Here is a 15,523-nt window from a genome sequence, read left to right as displayed (position 1 = left end):
CAGTCCTTTAGAACTTGATTTAAATTGCAGAAACATGACTGCTTTAAAGGATAAGATATAAAATACACAAACTAACTTTTGCAGGTCTGTCCATCAGAGCCCAGACTGTAGCCAGTACGACAACGGCAGGATCTAGACTTGTAGCTGCCACTCAGAAGACAAATATGGGAGCATCCACCAGGTTTTCCATATGAATCCATCTCACATGCATGACTTCTGACTGTGGACAAAATCAGACATGACAGATTAATTATTATAAGCCAATAAAGCATCATCTTTCTGTATGAACATAGACTCCAGTTTGAGAGTCACAAGATGGGTTAGAATCTGACACATACTTGCACATGTTAAGTTATATAGGAAATGTCATTTACCTTTTGGCTGAGTGAGTTTGTGGTAAACACGGAGTCTTCTTGTATTCCCCAAACTGGCCAGTGTCCTGCTCTCTGCTGTGATGTTAAACCTGTGGATCTGCAGCAGCTCCACAGTGGAACTCCCTTTGGAAGGGTCAGAGTGGGTAGCATAGAGGTAGTCCTCAAACACAGCTAATGCATAAATGTATGACACCTGGAAAACAAGAAGATCCATGGTGCTTTTTTTATCTTCCCTGAAGCCAGAAATAAGTAAAATCACAAGAGGGATAAAAGAAAACAATAACAACAAAAATTAATGAGGACTTTTATCTCAAAACATGCAGCAAGCATGAGGGGGATGGGAGAGGGGGTTGGGGCTGTCTGCACATTTGGCAGCCTACACAGGGTCAAAAGCTGGACGCCTAGGGGAGGCCACTGACCCTGACACCACAGCCTCCATGCTACATTTAGCAGGCTGACACCCACACAAAGCGACATGGCTGGATGAGCGGTGTTCACAGGAAGTACACCTAAGCTCACTGGGCCACACCTTAACATCAGGGGCACCAAGAAACATGCGTCAGAATAAATAAATAAATTACAAACAAACCACTCAACCATCTCTCTCTATGGAATTGGCCTCAGCACTCTACTTTCACAGGAGAACTTTCAAAGCAATCTCACACATACTGTATATACTGTATTTGCATCTTTACCTACAGGACATGTAATTCATGCTATTTGGTACTTGCTGGAGGGAATATGATGACAGAATCAACCAGACAGGATCAACCTCAGACAGGGGAAATAGAAGAGCAAGGTTGTGGTGATTAAGAGGTGGAAAAGGTTAGTTAAGCTTATATTATATTGTTGCTTTTCCACACTGCAGTGATAAAGCAGTTGAAGACAACGTATAAGAGTAACATATTCTGCCTCTACACAATGGGAGATTATTTTTAAGGGAGTAGTTTGACATTTACGGGGAAATGCTCAATTGCGTTCTTACTCTCACATCTATATGAAGTGATAGCCAGTTAACTTAGTTTAGCATAAAGACTGGAAACAGGGGGAATCATCTAGCATGTCTACATGTGAAAAAAATATACCTATCCAATCATAAGCTGAAGTTTAAAAATGACAAGTGGTGGTATTATAGGGGTTTCTGTGTTGGACAAAGGCCTATTGCATGCTTTACGTGGCAAGCTCTGCAAACATACACAAGCACCTGCAAATCTCTGAAATTACATAATTGCAGTTGGCCCACAGACAGGTGCTTGCCTCTTCAAATATGCAATTTCACAGTCAATGGCTGTGGCAACTGCAAAGCTCCCTGTGGATGATTATCTGTGGAGATTATTGATAAGTTGCCAACTATTACATTTTTACTTCTTTTGGATTATATTTTAGTCATCTGAATATCGTCGTGTTGTGGACTGTTGGTTGGAACAGAACAAGACATCTGAGGATGTCACCTTGGGTTGTGGGAAAAAGTGATCAACATTTTTCACCATTTTCTGACATTTTATGGACCAACAAATGCATTGATTTATTGAGAAAATAACCAAAAGATTAATAAGAAATGAAAATAATCATTAGTTGGAGCTCCAATTGGCTCATTGGTCTGTGGTACCTGACCCAGGAACATCTAACCTCCCGTTTTAGTCTTCATGCTAAGCTAATGTCTCCTGGCTGTAACTTTATATTTAATTGGTAGACATGAGAGGAAATACATATTTGAATCTAATTCTTGAAAAAGCGTATTTCTCTCAATGTAGGAAGTTTCCTTTAAACAAGACACAGCAGTTACATTGCTATCATGGTCAATCAGAGTAACTCGCTTCTCTACCGAAATGGTAAATAGAATTGGAAGGTATTTTTAGGAAACTGAAATAGACAGATCACATATTCCAAGTATGCAAAAATATAGACATAGAGATATTTATGACTATAGTGAATATAATGTACAAATATATAGTAATGGTGGGTTTAACTGTAAGCAAAGTAGACCACTGATACTGTTGCCAATGACACAAAAGACCATACAGTACAGTATATGGAAAAGATGCAGAAAGGAGCTGCTTGCCATGTAGATGGAATTCTGTAAAGAGCCTCTGTCTACCAAGACCACAAGCTACTGAAAGAGGCAATGATATGCAAAGAACACCTGCAAAAACAATAAGGGGCTTGAAATGTACATTATTTCCTCCTCATAAATGATGAATATGTAGTCCAAGTTGTTTGAAAGGGTCTTTTAATGAATAATCATAATCTGTGATGAAAGGCCTCAAAAGTACTACAGGAGAGAAAGACTATTGACATGCTCATTTGGAAGACAAACCCACATGTGCCTCAATTCTTTCAATTAAATAAATCATCTATTCCCTATTCAGAAGACCTTTACTGTGAAAATGAGGAGTGAATTATAGCAACAAGCAGTGAATATACCACCTGTCTTGCAGTGATAAAGCACTGTGCCCTAAATCAGAAAATTAACCAAGAAACTCCCTCTCATGCCTCAATTTGGTCTCTCTCAAAAGGAGAAGGATGACAAACCGGTAAGAGAAGCCAATCTGTTCATATTCCCACTGATGTTTGTCCACAGTGGCTCCTTATGATGTGGAGCCCATGAAAGAAAAAAACAGCACTTAAAGTGAAATGTGACACTCACTTGGCTCCCATGGATAATGGTGTGCCTGTTCCTGCCTTGGTAATCCACCACATCGATGTAATCCAGGTAGGCATCTGCCCAGTACACCAGCTTCTTGACCACGTCCAATGCCACAGCTGTGGGCTGCTCAATTTTATAATCCACCAGACGGGTCCGGTTAGTGCCGTCCATGTTGCAGCGCTCCACCTTGGCCATGTTTCCGTAGTCAGTGAAGAACATCATTCTGCAAAGGACGGTGTATTTAAATGATTAAACGCTAGAAAGGCTGTAGTCTACATTGTTGGAATCGAGAGGCTCCAAATCTGTTCCCGCTACATACAATGAAAATATATACACAGACATACGTATTGTATTTTTCTGGCTTGTTTGATGTGTAGGTGCATTTACCTGTAGTAATCTGATAAATAAAAATAATACTTTATTTATCACTAAACCCATCCCCCAAACAGTAACTTAGCAACTGCAACTAGACATAAAGCTTTGGACATCACATGCTGAAGTGTGTGCATGGGGGTTGTAGTGAGAGTGATACTCAGCATCTCAGAAGGGAGATGCTTTTTAATAGCCAGCAACACAACAACAAAAGTATAAGGCATATAAATATTTTGCATGTCTGCTGTGAATAAACTGAAACAATTTCTATGTCTGTGGCTTATTGGTTTATAACGCACAGTTGGTACCTTGTGTTATTTCCAAGAACAACAGATAGCATATCATTAGCTGACTACATTATTTTGTGTGGTTATAGCAAGAGTTACAAAAAAACCCTGTTCATATCCAATGTGTTGGAGCCAAGCATGGAAGTGCCTGTAAAATAATAATATAGAAATAATGTTTGTGGCTTGGTCCTGTTTTGATATGTGGCAGATCAGATTGTTGATCTAATAACACCAGCAACTTCACTAACTATGATCAGGTGTTGGTGTTAGATTGGTGGTTATATCAGCAAAGCTCTACCCACGGTCAGTCCCAACCATCCAACCACAATCGTCCTTGTCTCTCTAGAGGAAATAAGAGAAGCTATAAAACAGCAACATAAAACTCCTGCCTGCACATTTCTCTCAATTATAGCTACACACCTGCTGTGGGCATGCTGCAAATGTGAGAAAGAATGTCTTCTCAAAAACCCAGCACCATTTTTACTAACAATTAAAGCACCTATGCATAGAGCAGTTTGGTGGATTTAGCATCTCTCAAATCAATCTAATGTAAATTTTTGTTTTTTAAAAAAGAGGGGGCTTCTCTGTGTTGATCTGCCCCAAAAATTGCTGCAGTCATATCCTCAGTACCAACCGTATGCTGTGCAGAACTGCATGACATGAAATTTAATGTAAGCCAAATGAGTAGAAGGTGAAGACAGGTGCGCATCTATCAGTTGAAAGAACTGGATGTTTTCCTCAGGGGTGGCTGACCAAACTAGAGCTGAATGGGAATGTAATTGGCTTACATTCATGAGGTGGTACAAACAGTCCAATGGTTTGCCCTTAATGCTGTTAAGGTAACTTAACACTAAACCACTTATCCACTTTTCTGAGTTACATGTACTATATTACACTGTCTATTGATCCTGGTTACATTTTATTGTGGTCATTGTGAAAGAATGTATTTTCCTTTTCCAGACAAAATACAGTAATTTAATAACCTCAATTTAATTCATTCGTTTTTACCTAAATTAGCTTTTTCTGATTTGTGTGTGCATCTTGACCAGCATCTTGATTTTGATTGGCGTAGCTGGAGATGTTCTAGTGAGAATGTTCTATTGCAGTGGTTCTTAAAACAGGGGTCCACGTACCCCCACAGGTCATGGAGTAGGTTCCAAGGGGTCCTTAGCCAAAGATGGAATAATTTATCTTCATTAAAATTTCATCCACAAGTAAAATGATGACAGAATGTATGAGTATTTAGACCATGGGTTTCAAGCACTTTCTGTAATAAAATGTAAAAGCAAAATCTTTTAAGTTTGAGAACCACTCCTCTATGGACCCAAAGACACAAGAAGCATGAAGAAGTCAGTGGAGGCTTTTTTGCTGTATGCGCTCAGTGAACAATTTTCTTAGGAATGAATGAAGAACCAACATTGAATGAGGTATCCTGTCCTCCTTAACACATCCATGTTTAAGTTGAGGACCAGGAATGGCAATGTCCCCTGTCTGAGTCTAGCCAGGAACCTTTGTCCTTTGTTGCATCTCACTTCACCTGCACCTCATTTCCAATTATTATTCATATGAAAAAAAGCATAATCATGTTTTAAAATTCCTTCTAAAACTTCACAGTGAGGCTGCATCTCTGATACATACAGTAGGAGTTCTGTAACCTGGAGGCAAACATAATAAAAACAGCTTTCTCATTTCTTTCGTGGTAATTTTGGAGGCATTAAGAAGGCATATGGCAGAGGACGTCATGGTATGTGAATAGACATTTAATGTGTGATGCACAGATAAACCAAACCATTTAGTATTTGAAATGCTGTGAGAGGACTTTAAAAATCAATTCCAAAAGACACAGGGAGTCAGTGTAACTCATGGAAAACAAGTGTTAAACATACTTCAATTTGTTTCTTACAATAAGGACTGAAAAATATCATCGAACATCTGAAATGTCATTTAAATATAAGTAAAGATCCCTGTGGATTATCAGCAGTGTTTTGCTCAGGTCTGCACATACAGTAATTAACATGGCGGAATTTCTATGCAGCCCAGCTGTGGCTCCGTGAGGACAGAACTCCAACAGCCTCCAATGATAATGAGCTACAGCCAGAGAGCGGCGGAGAGCCGACTTAATCTGCACAAGTCAAGTCAGGGGAGAAATGGGCTGCCCTTTGAACCCTAGACCAGGCTGTGCTGAAAAACTGTTGGCATCAGCAAGGAACCCAGCTCCCCAAACAGGTGCACTTCCACCGGCATACAAATGATAGCTTTCAGGGATTACGATGGTGCTGATGCATCTGCAGCTACAATGAGATCCATGTTGGATTCTGGAAATGAGCACCCCTGATAAAATAAATTGCATGGGACCAGTGAAAAATGATGTGTCTCAAAGTCAAACAGAAAACTGAGTCGACACTGTTTAAGCTCAAAATCAATAACATGCATGTACTCCAAGGTGGTTTTCTGTACTTCTTTTCTTTAAGTAGTGGCTTTCTGTACATTTTATACAGAGGTGGTAGGAAATAATTTCCTAAAGACATACTTCAGCTGGCTTTTCCAGATTTGCAGTTTCCAGACGAAATGTAATGTTAAAATGACACCTCTGTGATATAACAGGGACAAGCTAATCCTGGGGTTTTCATCCATTGCGGCTGCCCAAACCAAAAATCTCCCCACACTGGGCTGCAACAACCAAGGCGACAGTCCATCCACAGAGCATTCAGCCTCTGTCACACACAACGATGCCACTCTTCCCTAGTCTGGCTCTGTCATCACCAGAGTGAAGCCGATCCTTTCAACTGACGTCCTGGCTGTAAATGATGACATGTTGGGACTAAGCCCAAGTCCCAAGCCTGCCCCACTCCCTGCAACTCAGAGCTGTGGGTCTTGGTAAAGAGTAGCAAGGATTGTGCTTACATAGTCACTCCAACCTCTCCTATCTGACGCTCTGCAGCTGAGCAATAAATTCCAAACCGTGGACAGGTACACTCTCCACTGTCTAGTAACAAATGATACAGGCTATTTAGACATCCAACCATATAATGCCATGTTACCATTTGACCCCAGTAACATTATGGAAGCTGTCAAGACATTGCATCTGTTAGACCCTTAGACTTTCTTAGAAGGTAATTTAGAACACATTACAACACAACTGCACCTCAAACTAAAGTGAAATCACATATCTAACCCTAACCCAAACCAGCTGTATTGGTGTAATGACAGGTCATCGTTACTAGATCTCTAGTTATTGGTAGTATAGATGGAAATGGTTAATTGATGCACAGATTTGAAGAAATATCTCCTGATTTAGATCTTTTGCTACGTTTAATGATCATCAAAGAGTTAGTCTTGGTTCTATTACTTTGTATCTGGATTACTGTAATGCTGTGTTTACTTGCCTTGGTCAACATGATTGCACAGTTTCATGGTACCCAATACACAGCTGCTACACTTTTAATCAAATCACAAAAGCATGGTCATATCTCCCCTATTTTAGCTTCCCTTCACTGGCTGACTGTCTGTTTTAGAATTGATTTTAAACTTCTAGTTTAAACTTTTAAGGCCCACCATGGTATGGCACTGAACTACCTGGCTGAGCTCCTATATCATTACCCAGCAGCCCGTAGCTTGATATCTCTGATAAGGCCTTGTTAGCTAAGTCCCCAGTCAAAGCTGAAGACCAGCAGTGACAGGGCTTTTGCTTTCTGGGCTCCTACTCTTTGGAATAGCTTACCTGAAGAACTTTGCTTTCAAAAAGTCTCTCAAGACTTTATTCTACCGTATGGCTTTTTCTTAATCATTTTATCAGTAACTTTTCTTCATTATTTTATCTTTACTTTTAACTGTTATATTTATTACTTTTACTTTTGACTGTAATTTTGCATTTGATTGTTTTACTGTTTCTTTCATTTTGTAAGGGTAGATTTGTCCATAAACAAATCATGTTTTACAGTATCTGCTCTTGCAATAAAATATCCACTCATGACATCTGAACCATGAACATTGTTCTTATAGTTAGGCTTATGTTTAGGCAATAACAGCACTTGGTTAAGATTAGGGCAAAATTGAGGTGGAACCACCTTCGATGTCATCCCTGGGAACTGTTTGGGCAGGGGCAGGCACCTTAAAAATTTGTTGCAGGTGACTGGAGGAACCATCTGTTTATCATTGTCTTTCCTTATAGGGCAGCTGTATTCACAAGATCAAGAGATGATGCAAGAATCTTGCATGGATTCTCGCATTGTGATTTCGCAAATCCAGCTGCATCATAAGGTAACCACTGGTCCTAAGTAGACTCTTAGGGAGATATTCTGATTTGCGTCTGATGTACATAACAGCCAAATTGCATTTCTCCTTACTCACTGAGGGCCTACACTATTTGTTTTTTGTTGTTGTTTTGTTTGTTTTGTTTTGTATGTTGCAGTGGTGAAATGGAAGAAAAGCAGACACACTGAAAATTGTGCAACATTACTTTTAAGATGTTCCTGTTTAGAGAGGTAAAATATGGAAGAGGGGAATGGAGATTTATACAAATAGCCAGTGTACCTGATCCCTGCAGATTAACCAAAACAGCAGATGAAACACCATCTGAAAATCAATGTTTGGGAAATGCTTGATGTTTGCATGCAACATGAAATAAACTCTGGATATTAATGTCTCTGCTTCTCATGCAGTGGTGTGAGTAGTGTGTGTATCATAAAATAAGTGACAGGCAGTGGTTGTAATTAATGATAAAACAGCCTCCAGTGTCCCCTTCTAGACAATTTTGACCTACAGACTGCTCTCAACATCAGATCAGGTGTATATTTCAGTGAAGCCATTATGTTTCTTTAATAATATAATGCATTCATTTGCATGAGTGGGACATCATTTTTAGTCTAAAATTAATTTGAAAGGGGAAGTATGCTTTTTCTTGTTTACTGTTATACAGGTTATAGGTTGACTTGTGTAAAAAATGCTACAAGTCAAAAGCCAGGGCTTTCAAAAGCCTCCTCCGAGCACATTGTTTGTGACTATTTCTTTCTACCTTGCCAATGAGCTGACTTCACTGCCCTGCAATCACCCACCCACAGAATGCGATACAAAACCGTAGCACTTGCTTCAGTCGAAGAAACATTGATCTGGCACTAATCTGACATACTTTTTTGTTACATCCTTCCAGGCTTCATTAATCTGACCAAGCACATTTTTTTCTGAATTACAGTTAATTCAAAGGAGACTGTACAGCGCTGATAAAAAATTTAGTGTCTTAACAAACCATACTTTCCTTCAGCCTCTCATTCAAAAAGCTTTTTTTAAGAATAGAGTCTGTCCATCAAACAGCTTTCCTATAGCAAAGTTAAAATGCCTTATCCAATAGTAAGAGTGGCAGGAAGACAGAAAGAATCAAACAACAATAAAAATGGACTGCCATACCAGAGAATATTCTATAAACACTGTTCCTCACACTGTGCTACTGTCAAAGACCTCCCTCATTTCTTGTGCTTTCACTCCACTGCTCCAGGCTGACAGACCTCTCTCATGCTTGCATCTTTAGCAACAGCTGTACCCATGTTTCCCCAATTAGAGGCAGGAAGAGGACTTGGAAAACCTTTGTGTCTTATACAGCCAATCTAGCCAGGAACCTCCATGCCCAGTCCCCTTGAGGGCCCGCACACTATATCCATACTATCATCTCTCTATAACAGAATGTGCGTGACTTGTGCTAATATGACAAAACCTATGTATAGTAAGCCTGATTTATCTGAAGTGATTCATAGAGAGTCTGCTTCAGTAGAAACTCAAAGGTTCAGTATTTACCATAAGCCAAAAGCCATACTACTTTCCAATGGCTGACAAGCATTTAATGAGAACACAGAGACACTGCCAACCAAAGCAAAACTGTATGTGTCATTAAGAGACGAGCAGCTAATTAGACCCAGTAGTTGATAGTGGTAACCCATGCTGCTGAAAAAAGTTCATAAATCCAAAATCCACAGAGAAGACATGTAGTTTAGCTTCAACTATCAACTTAATTACATGTTAAGATGCAATGTTAAGATTAACAGTATATTCTGTCAGACCTATGGGACACGGTCAGGATACAATTCAACGGAAAATGTGCACAGCATGCAGATTTTCCTTTGTGACTGATGCTTAGAAGTGGTAATTACTTTGCTATGAGCTACATCACTAATGAGACACACTCTTCTTTTCAGAAAAGGTGTGTCATTATTATTAGATGGATAATGCAGACTGAAATCTGAATCTGAAACACAAAAGGTATCATTAAAAACTTGCAGCTGGTTCCTGTTTCCTCATAAGATAATGGCCCTGCTCCACTCTTGCTCTCTGTGTATTTGAGGGCAGAAAAGGTTTTGAGCTGCTGATAACAGGAATACCAAGAGAAACTTCTTCTTCTAAGTTCACATGCTAGTGCAGCTATTTACAATGTATTCATATTATTTGGTTAGTTTGTATGTTTTGTTTATTGTTTTTTTCGCAATGACACAGTCTGCCACAGGAAACCTACAAAATAAGTTCTGTAACATTCTGATTCATGTGATTGTCAACCACATGCTGTTATTTTATTTATTTGGTTCCCTGTGTGCAATTTGGGGATCCTTTTTTTTATTCCACAGTTGCTCAGCTCTTTTGTGATCTCTACAGAGACAAAAATCCTGTAATGGAAATTCCTGCAGGGGGCTTTTTTACAGAGAGATGTTGGGTGAAATCAGTGAATACAAATGAATGTCTAGACAGAAGACGCATCACCAGCTATCCACCAAATTACACAGCTCAAAGAGAAAAGGGCTGAGTGGAAAGACAGGGAATCATTTAAATCCCTTCATTGTAACTCACTCACATTCTTCCAGACAAGTCAATTGTTATGCATAGTAATTTTTTCCCCCTTTTTTCACTTTTTTTTTTCCCTTAACAAAAGATGCATGATGATAAATGAGCCCTGCAGGGGCTTTCAGAGATGGTGTATTATATAGGCTGCAGAACACTCACCCCATGAGAGGATCCAGAGCTATTCCTTTAGGATTCAGCAGGTCTAGTTGTAGGATAGTAACGCAAGTGCTCCCGCTATTGTCGCAGACAAATATCTTGTCAGTGACCCGGTCGACAAAATAGAGGTTGCCTGTCAGCCAGTCAATAGCCATCTGCTCAACATCTGCAATAAGAAAGCAGGGATAAGATTATTTTGCAAAAGAGTAAGTAAAAATAAAAGAATTCATACACACAATACACTACATACTATATAATAAGTGCATTAGAAGGTCACTTGAATGTATTCCATTCATACATGATGACTTACAACAATGCTAAGACATTTTCAAAGGCACTGAATGCGAAGTGGACATGTACTATATATGTGCTTTTAGAGTCCAGAATTAGCAGACGTGTTCCCTGCTTGGCTCACAGCATGTGCCGTCCAGTCTACTAGTCCTTGTGGGCACATACAGAAAAGCAGTTTGAAAATACACTGTGGGTTACATCATCCACCAACTGATCTATTATGATTATCAACTTACTAATGTAGAAGCACTCTACTTCACAAATGATGCAGGCAGACCTTGGGCCATCTCGTGACTAGATGAAGTATAATACCTATCATCATGAAAACAGACAACCGATGTACTGTAGCAGCCCAGTCTTTCAAAGATCAGGGTTAGAGATATCTGAGATATTATATTTCTGTTTTTACTGACTAAGTAAACTGATCTTGATGAGTAAAAAAGGTGGAGTGCCCCTTTATATTACACCATGGCTTCTGGCTCCTGCACTTCTGATTATTAATTTAAAATGGCAAACAAAGCCATTTTAAATTAATACATCAGTATGAAACTATAGGTATTGAGTCTGAGTTGTACACATTTAGTTGTATTGTAACGAATAAAAAACCTGACAAATAACTGTAACAAATGTATGAACCACGCAAACTCAATGTCCAGCCTGTTTGTAATATGTGAGACCAGATCAGCAAAGAGGGAAAAAACGAAAACTCTTTTGAAAGATGATGTAGCCTGTTGGTTTTGAAGGACAGCTGTAGGGGAAAGGTGAGTTGCCAAAACCGCTGAGGCTAACTTGCCTTCAACCGCACAGATAATGAATAGATGGAGAGCTTGCAGGTAAGAGTGTGAGAGAGAAAAAAAGAGCGAAAGAAGGATGAGCCTGTGTGTGTGTGTGTGTGTGTGTGTGTGTGTGTGTGTGTGTGTGTGTCTGAGAGACTGCTGGGAGTTATCCGGGTGTATCTCAGAAAAGATGCATCGCTATCCTCTATTCTTGTCTGTGAGTGTGTTCATGATTTGAGTGCAGATAACAGCGTAAATTTATCAGAAAAGTAAAAAAAAAAAAAAAAAAGGAGTTTATAGGATAAGGCTAGGAGCAGCTGAAAACGTACTTAGTAAACTTTGTTGTGTTCTTATTTCCTGTTCCCGTGTGAATCCACGTAGATTTCTCGTTTCAGCACAGCGAAGTTGCCCAGAGGACTCTGTGGACAGAATCCAGCATACACTTTTCTGGCTGTGCTGGAAATCCAATGTCAGTGTTCCATTTACACTCAGAGACCTCAGGGGCTGAAGGCCTGTTCCATTTAGATCGGTGATGACAATCCGGTCTGAACCACCAATGAGAAGCATTGGACGGCTGTCACCAGGATCTGGCAAGAGAGAGGAAGAAATAGCATTTCATTTCTATATTTTTGTAGCACATTTTTTTTTATTGGTGAAACATCAAGGGACCACCTGAAATAAAAGATCAATCAAAAAGGAGGAATAAAGAAAAACAAAAATACATTCTAAATAAAGGTTTAAAGAAAAGAAAAATATAGAGTTTATTATGGAGAGGCATACAAAGACAACGAAAGGGAGAAAGACAAACATAATTCACACACAGACTCAAAGAAAGAACAAAATAAATTGAGAATAACAATCGACAATAACAATAACGTGACAATAAAGTGATCCTTCCAAGTATTGCCTGTCTAACCGAATCCTATTGCTCTGAGTCCCAGAGCTCTATTGTTGTCCAAGAACTATTAAACACATCAATGAGTCACACCATTGCATCAGCTTCACATGTAGCTTCATCACACTGAATGCGGACACTGTAATTCATTTTGATACTGTCCTCCTGCCATAAATACTCACTTGTGCGTGTGAATTAGTATTATGAGATGTATTATGTATTCATGGCCAGTTTTTAAATATTTTTGTCTTCAGTAATACTCAAATGGTATTTTCAGAAATTGGAAAGAAAAATAAAGTATGATACCAGCTGCATCCTTTGGGCATTGGTATTTTATTTGGACATCCCCATGACTCCTGTCAATGTCTGCAACATGCAAATACTTCCATACTTTCTATAATCTACAATTTGTTACTTAACATGCCTCTATGAAGTGTATTGTCAAGTAGACATGGCAACCATCAAGCTGTAAAAGAGTCAGATTTATGTTTGTGATACAAATTAAAAAATAGTATACCTTACACATTCCAAGTCAAAGGACAAGAGATTAAATCGAGATTAATTCTAAAAAAATTCTTAAAAAATAAAATTTGTTCTGTTGAGTTTTAACTTCAATCTTACACTCAACACGTTAATATGTTTTTTCATACCCTGCTGCTCCCCATCTTCTGGCCTCAGAGAACTCTATCTGAAATTTATATTCATGAGCTTTTACAACTAATGGTAACCCCATAGTTATCGCCGTACCACCATCGCTCTTTGCTGAATGAATATTAATGCATGTGAGCATTGGGTTCAGTTAAGTTTATGGGTAATCATATTCAGTTTATTCCTGGTAGGACACCAGTCACATTGATTAAAAGCTGCAACAGTGGTGTTCTCCCCAGCTAGGTGTGTTGTGCCTCTAGCTATTTGCAACCCATATATGCCATAGTGACAACACTCAGAGAAAAAAAAGAAATGTTCAAAGCATGATAAAAATACATACCGCACGGGGTTAAACTTGTTTACTTGTTGATGGCGGACCACCAAAATATAATACCTGTTTTGCTTGTTTTGTTTCTAAGTAGGCTGTTTTACTCACTGGAACAGATTTGTTGTTAGCATAAATCAGAGTGACGCTGGGCATTGTCTCCGCACAAAATACTCCAGACTGCTCGCACTTAAAATCTCATGCTCATTAATTTTATCATTATCCTGGCCTGGCCACGTCTACCTATTCCCATGCGGGTGATGGATGTGGTCACTACTAAACTATATTAATCTTGCCCCACAGATGCTGGGAAGTATCAAGGAGATGATAAGCTAGAAAGCCACTCTGGTTTGAATAAAACCCGGTTTATTATTAGAAATGAAACATACATACTATGCAGATTATGTTGTTCCCTGATTCAAGTGTGTGCTGCTTACCTTGTGTGGCTTTGCAAGATATCTTGTCAGGCTGCAGGATGTATCCTTCTGTGCAGCTGCATCTGTACGACCCGTAGGTGTTCTTGCAGGTTTGGCTGCATGCGCCATACATGGCACATTCATCATGATCTTATGGAAAAAAGAAGAGAGTCATTTGTAACAAATTAGGTGTGCTCAAACATGACCCAAATACATAAAGTATATTTAATGTGGCCTCACTCTGGTACCTCAGGCATAATTACTTTTATAACCAAGGAGCCTCTTTTGGAGCTGCAGTACCCTATAAACCACTCTTTCACATGTCTTTCCTAAACAGGATCAAATTCAGGAAGCACTGCTGCATTGTTAAACCTCTTCCTCCTGCATAATTATTCTATTTTATGCCATGTCTTTGGTATAAGGTATCTGCAGAGTCCAAGTAAGACACAACTTTAGAGGCACCTTTGACATCAAAATACTGTCTTCCTCATTGGCTGTCAGAAAATAGGCTTTTGGCACTAAAGAGCATAAAAAGTAAGATAAAGAGTCACATACAAATTGTGTTTTGTATGTGCTGTATATTTGTATGCATGTGTTGGGTGTAATGTACTGTACATTGGGCCATGCCTGCAGACAGATGGTTCTCATATACCCACCACCCCCTACTTATTTATCTGAAGGAAGTCTGGCTGAGGGCAAAAGGAGAGACTGGTGTAGGGAAGATGAAGCAAAAAAAAAATGAAGGGGAGCTCTATGGCAGGGGGCCCCCACCAGTGTTGCTGAAACCTACCTCTGCAACTCGTCCCATCCTCGCCGACCTCAAAGCCGTCAGCGCAGAAACAGAAGGTGCCGTTTCTTGTCATGACGCACCCGTAGCGACACCGGAGCTCGTGGCAGGCTGACAGGAGCTCTGCAGGGGGAAAGAGAAAGAGAGAAAAAGTGAGAATTGGAGAAAAAAATATGAAAGGGTAGGTGGAGAGGGACATTTCTTTCTGATTTGTGAAATTACTTTTTCATTTTTTTATTGTCGTGGCTCTCTCAGTCACAACTACACCTTTGTCATTTTGCAAAAAGGAACATTTCCAGCTGATTGTCTAACTGGTCTAAGACAAACATTCCTATGAATCACCAAATGGAAATTAACTGAAATAAATCTAATTGTATTAATAATTAAATGTCATGGGAAATAAATAGGTGTGCAGGACACAGCCAATTTCTTACTATAAAGCTTGAATGTCCCAAGATTATGAACAAAAGATGCATCCTTTTGTCACATAAAAGTAGTTATTACATCAATGTGATGGCTGTTCTGTCCTTGTACAATCTAAGACTGCTGTTGAGTATGAATGAGCCTTTTTAACAGCATTGCATTGACTGTTAGCGGTGCTCAGGAATGCCAACATAGTAATTTTCCATTTTTTATATATATATACATTTTTTTTTTAAGTTGTGATTGGTGAGGATGCTTTGTATAACACTAATATTTTCGCAGAAAGGAACAAAGAATGGCTAAC

General features: G+C 39.2%; 1 protein-coding gene across 1 annotated transcript in view; it reads right to left on the bottom strand.

The window, feature by feature from the left end:
• Window positions 1-15,523, bottom strand: part of lrp1bb (low density lipoprotein receptor-related protein 1Bb) — a 204,709-nt gene that overhangs the window by 135,454 nt on the left and 53,732 nt on the right. Inside the window, exons 5-11 of the mRNA XM_053329127.1 lie at window positions 14,800-14,919; window positions 14,031-14,159; window positions 12,055-12,312; window positions 10,662-10,824; window positions 3,022-3,244; window positions 375-567; window positions 77-220 (exon numbers count right to left, since the gene is read on the bottom strand). Coding sequence (XP_053185102.1) covers window positions 77-220; window positions 375-567; window positions 3,022-3,244; window positions 10,662-10,824; window positions 12,055-12,312; window positions 14,031-14,159; window positions 14,800-14,919 — 1,230 coding nt within the window. The remainder of the gene's footprint in view (window positions 1-76; window positions 221-374; window positions 568-3,021; window positions 3,245-10,661; window positions 10,825-12,054; window positions 12,313-14,030; window positions 14,160-14,799; window positions 14,920-15,523) is intronic.

Source organism: Scomber japonicus, chromosome 11 (assembly GCF_027409825.1).
Source record: "Scomber japonicus isolate fScoJap1 chromosome 11, fScoJap1.pri, whole genome shotgun sequence".
Classification (NCBI taxonomy): Eukaryota; Metazoa; Chordata; class Actinopteri; order Scombriformes; family Scombridae; genus Scomber; species Scomber japonicus.
This window is presented reverse-complemented; position numbering and strand designations above follow the sequence as displayed.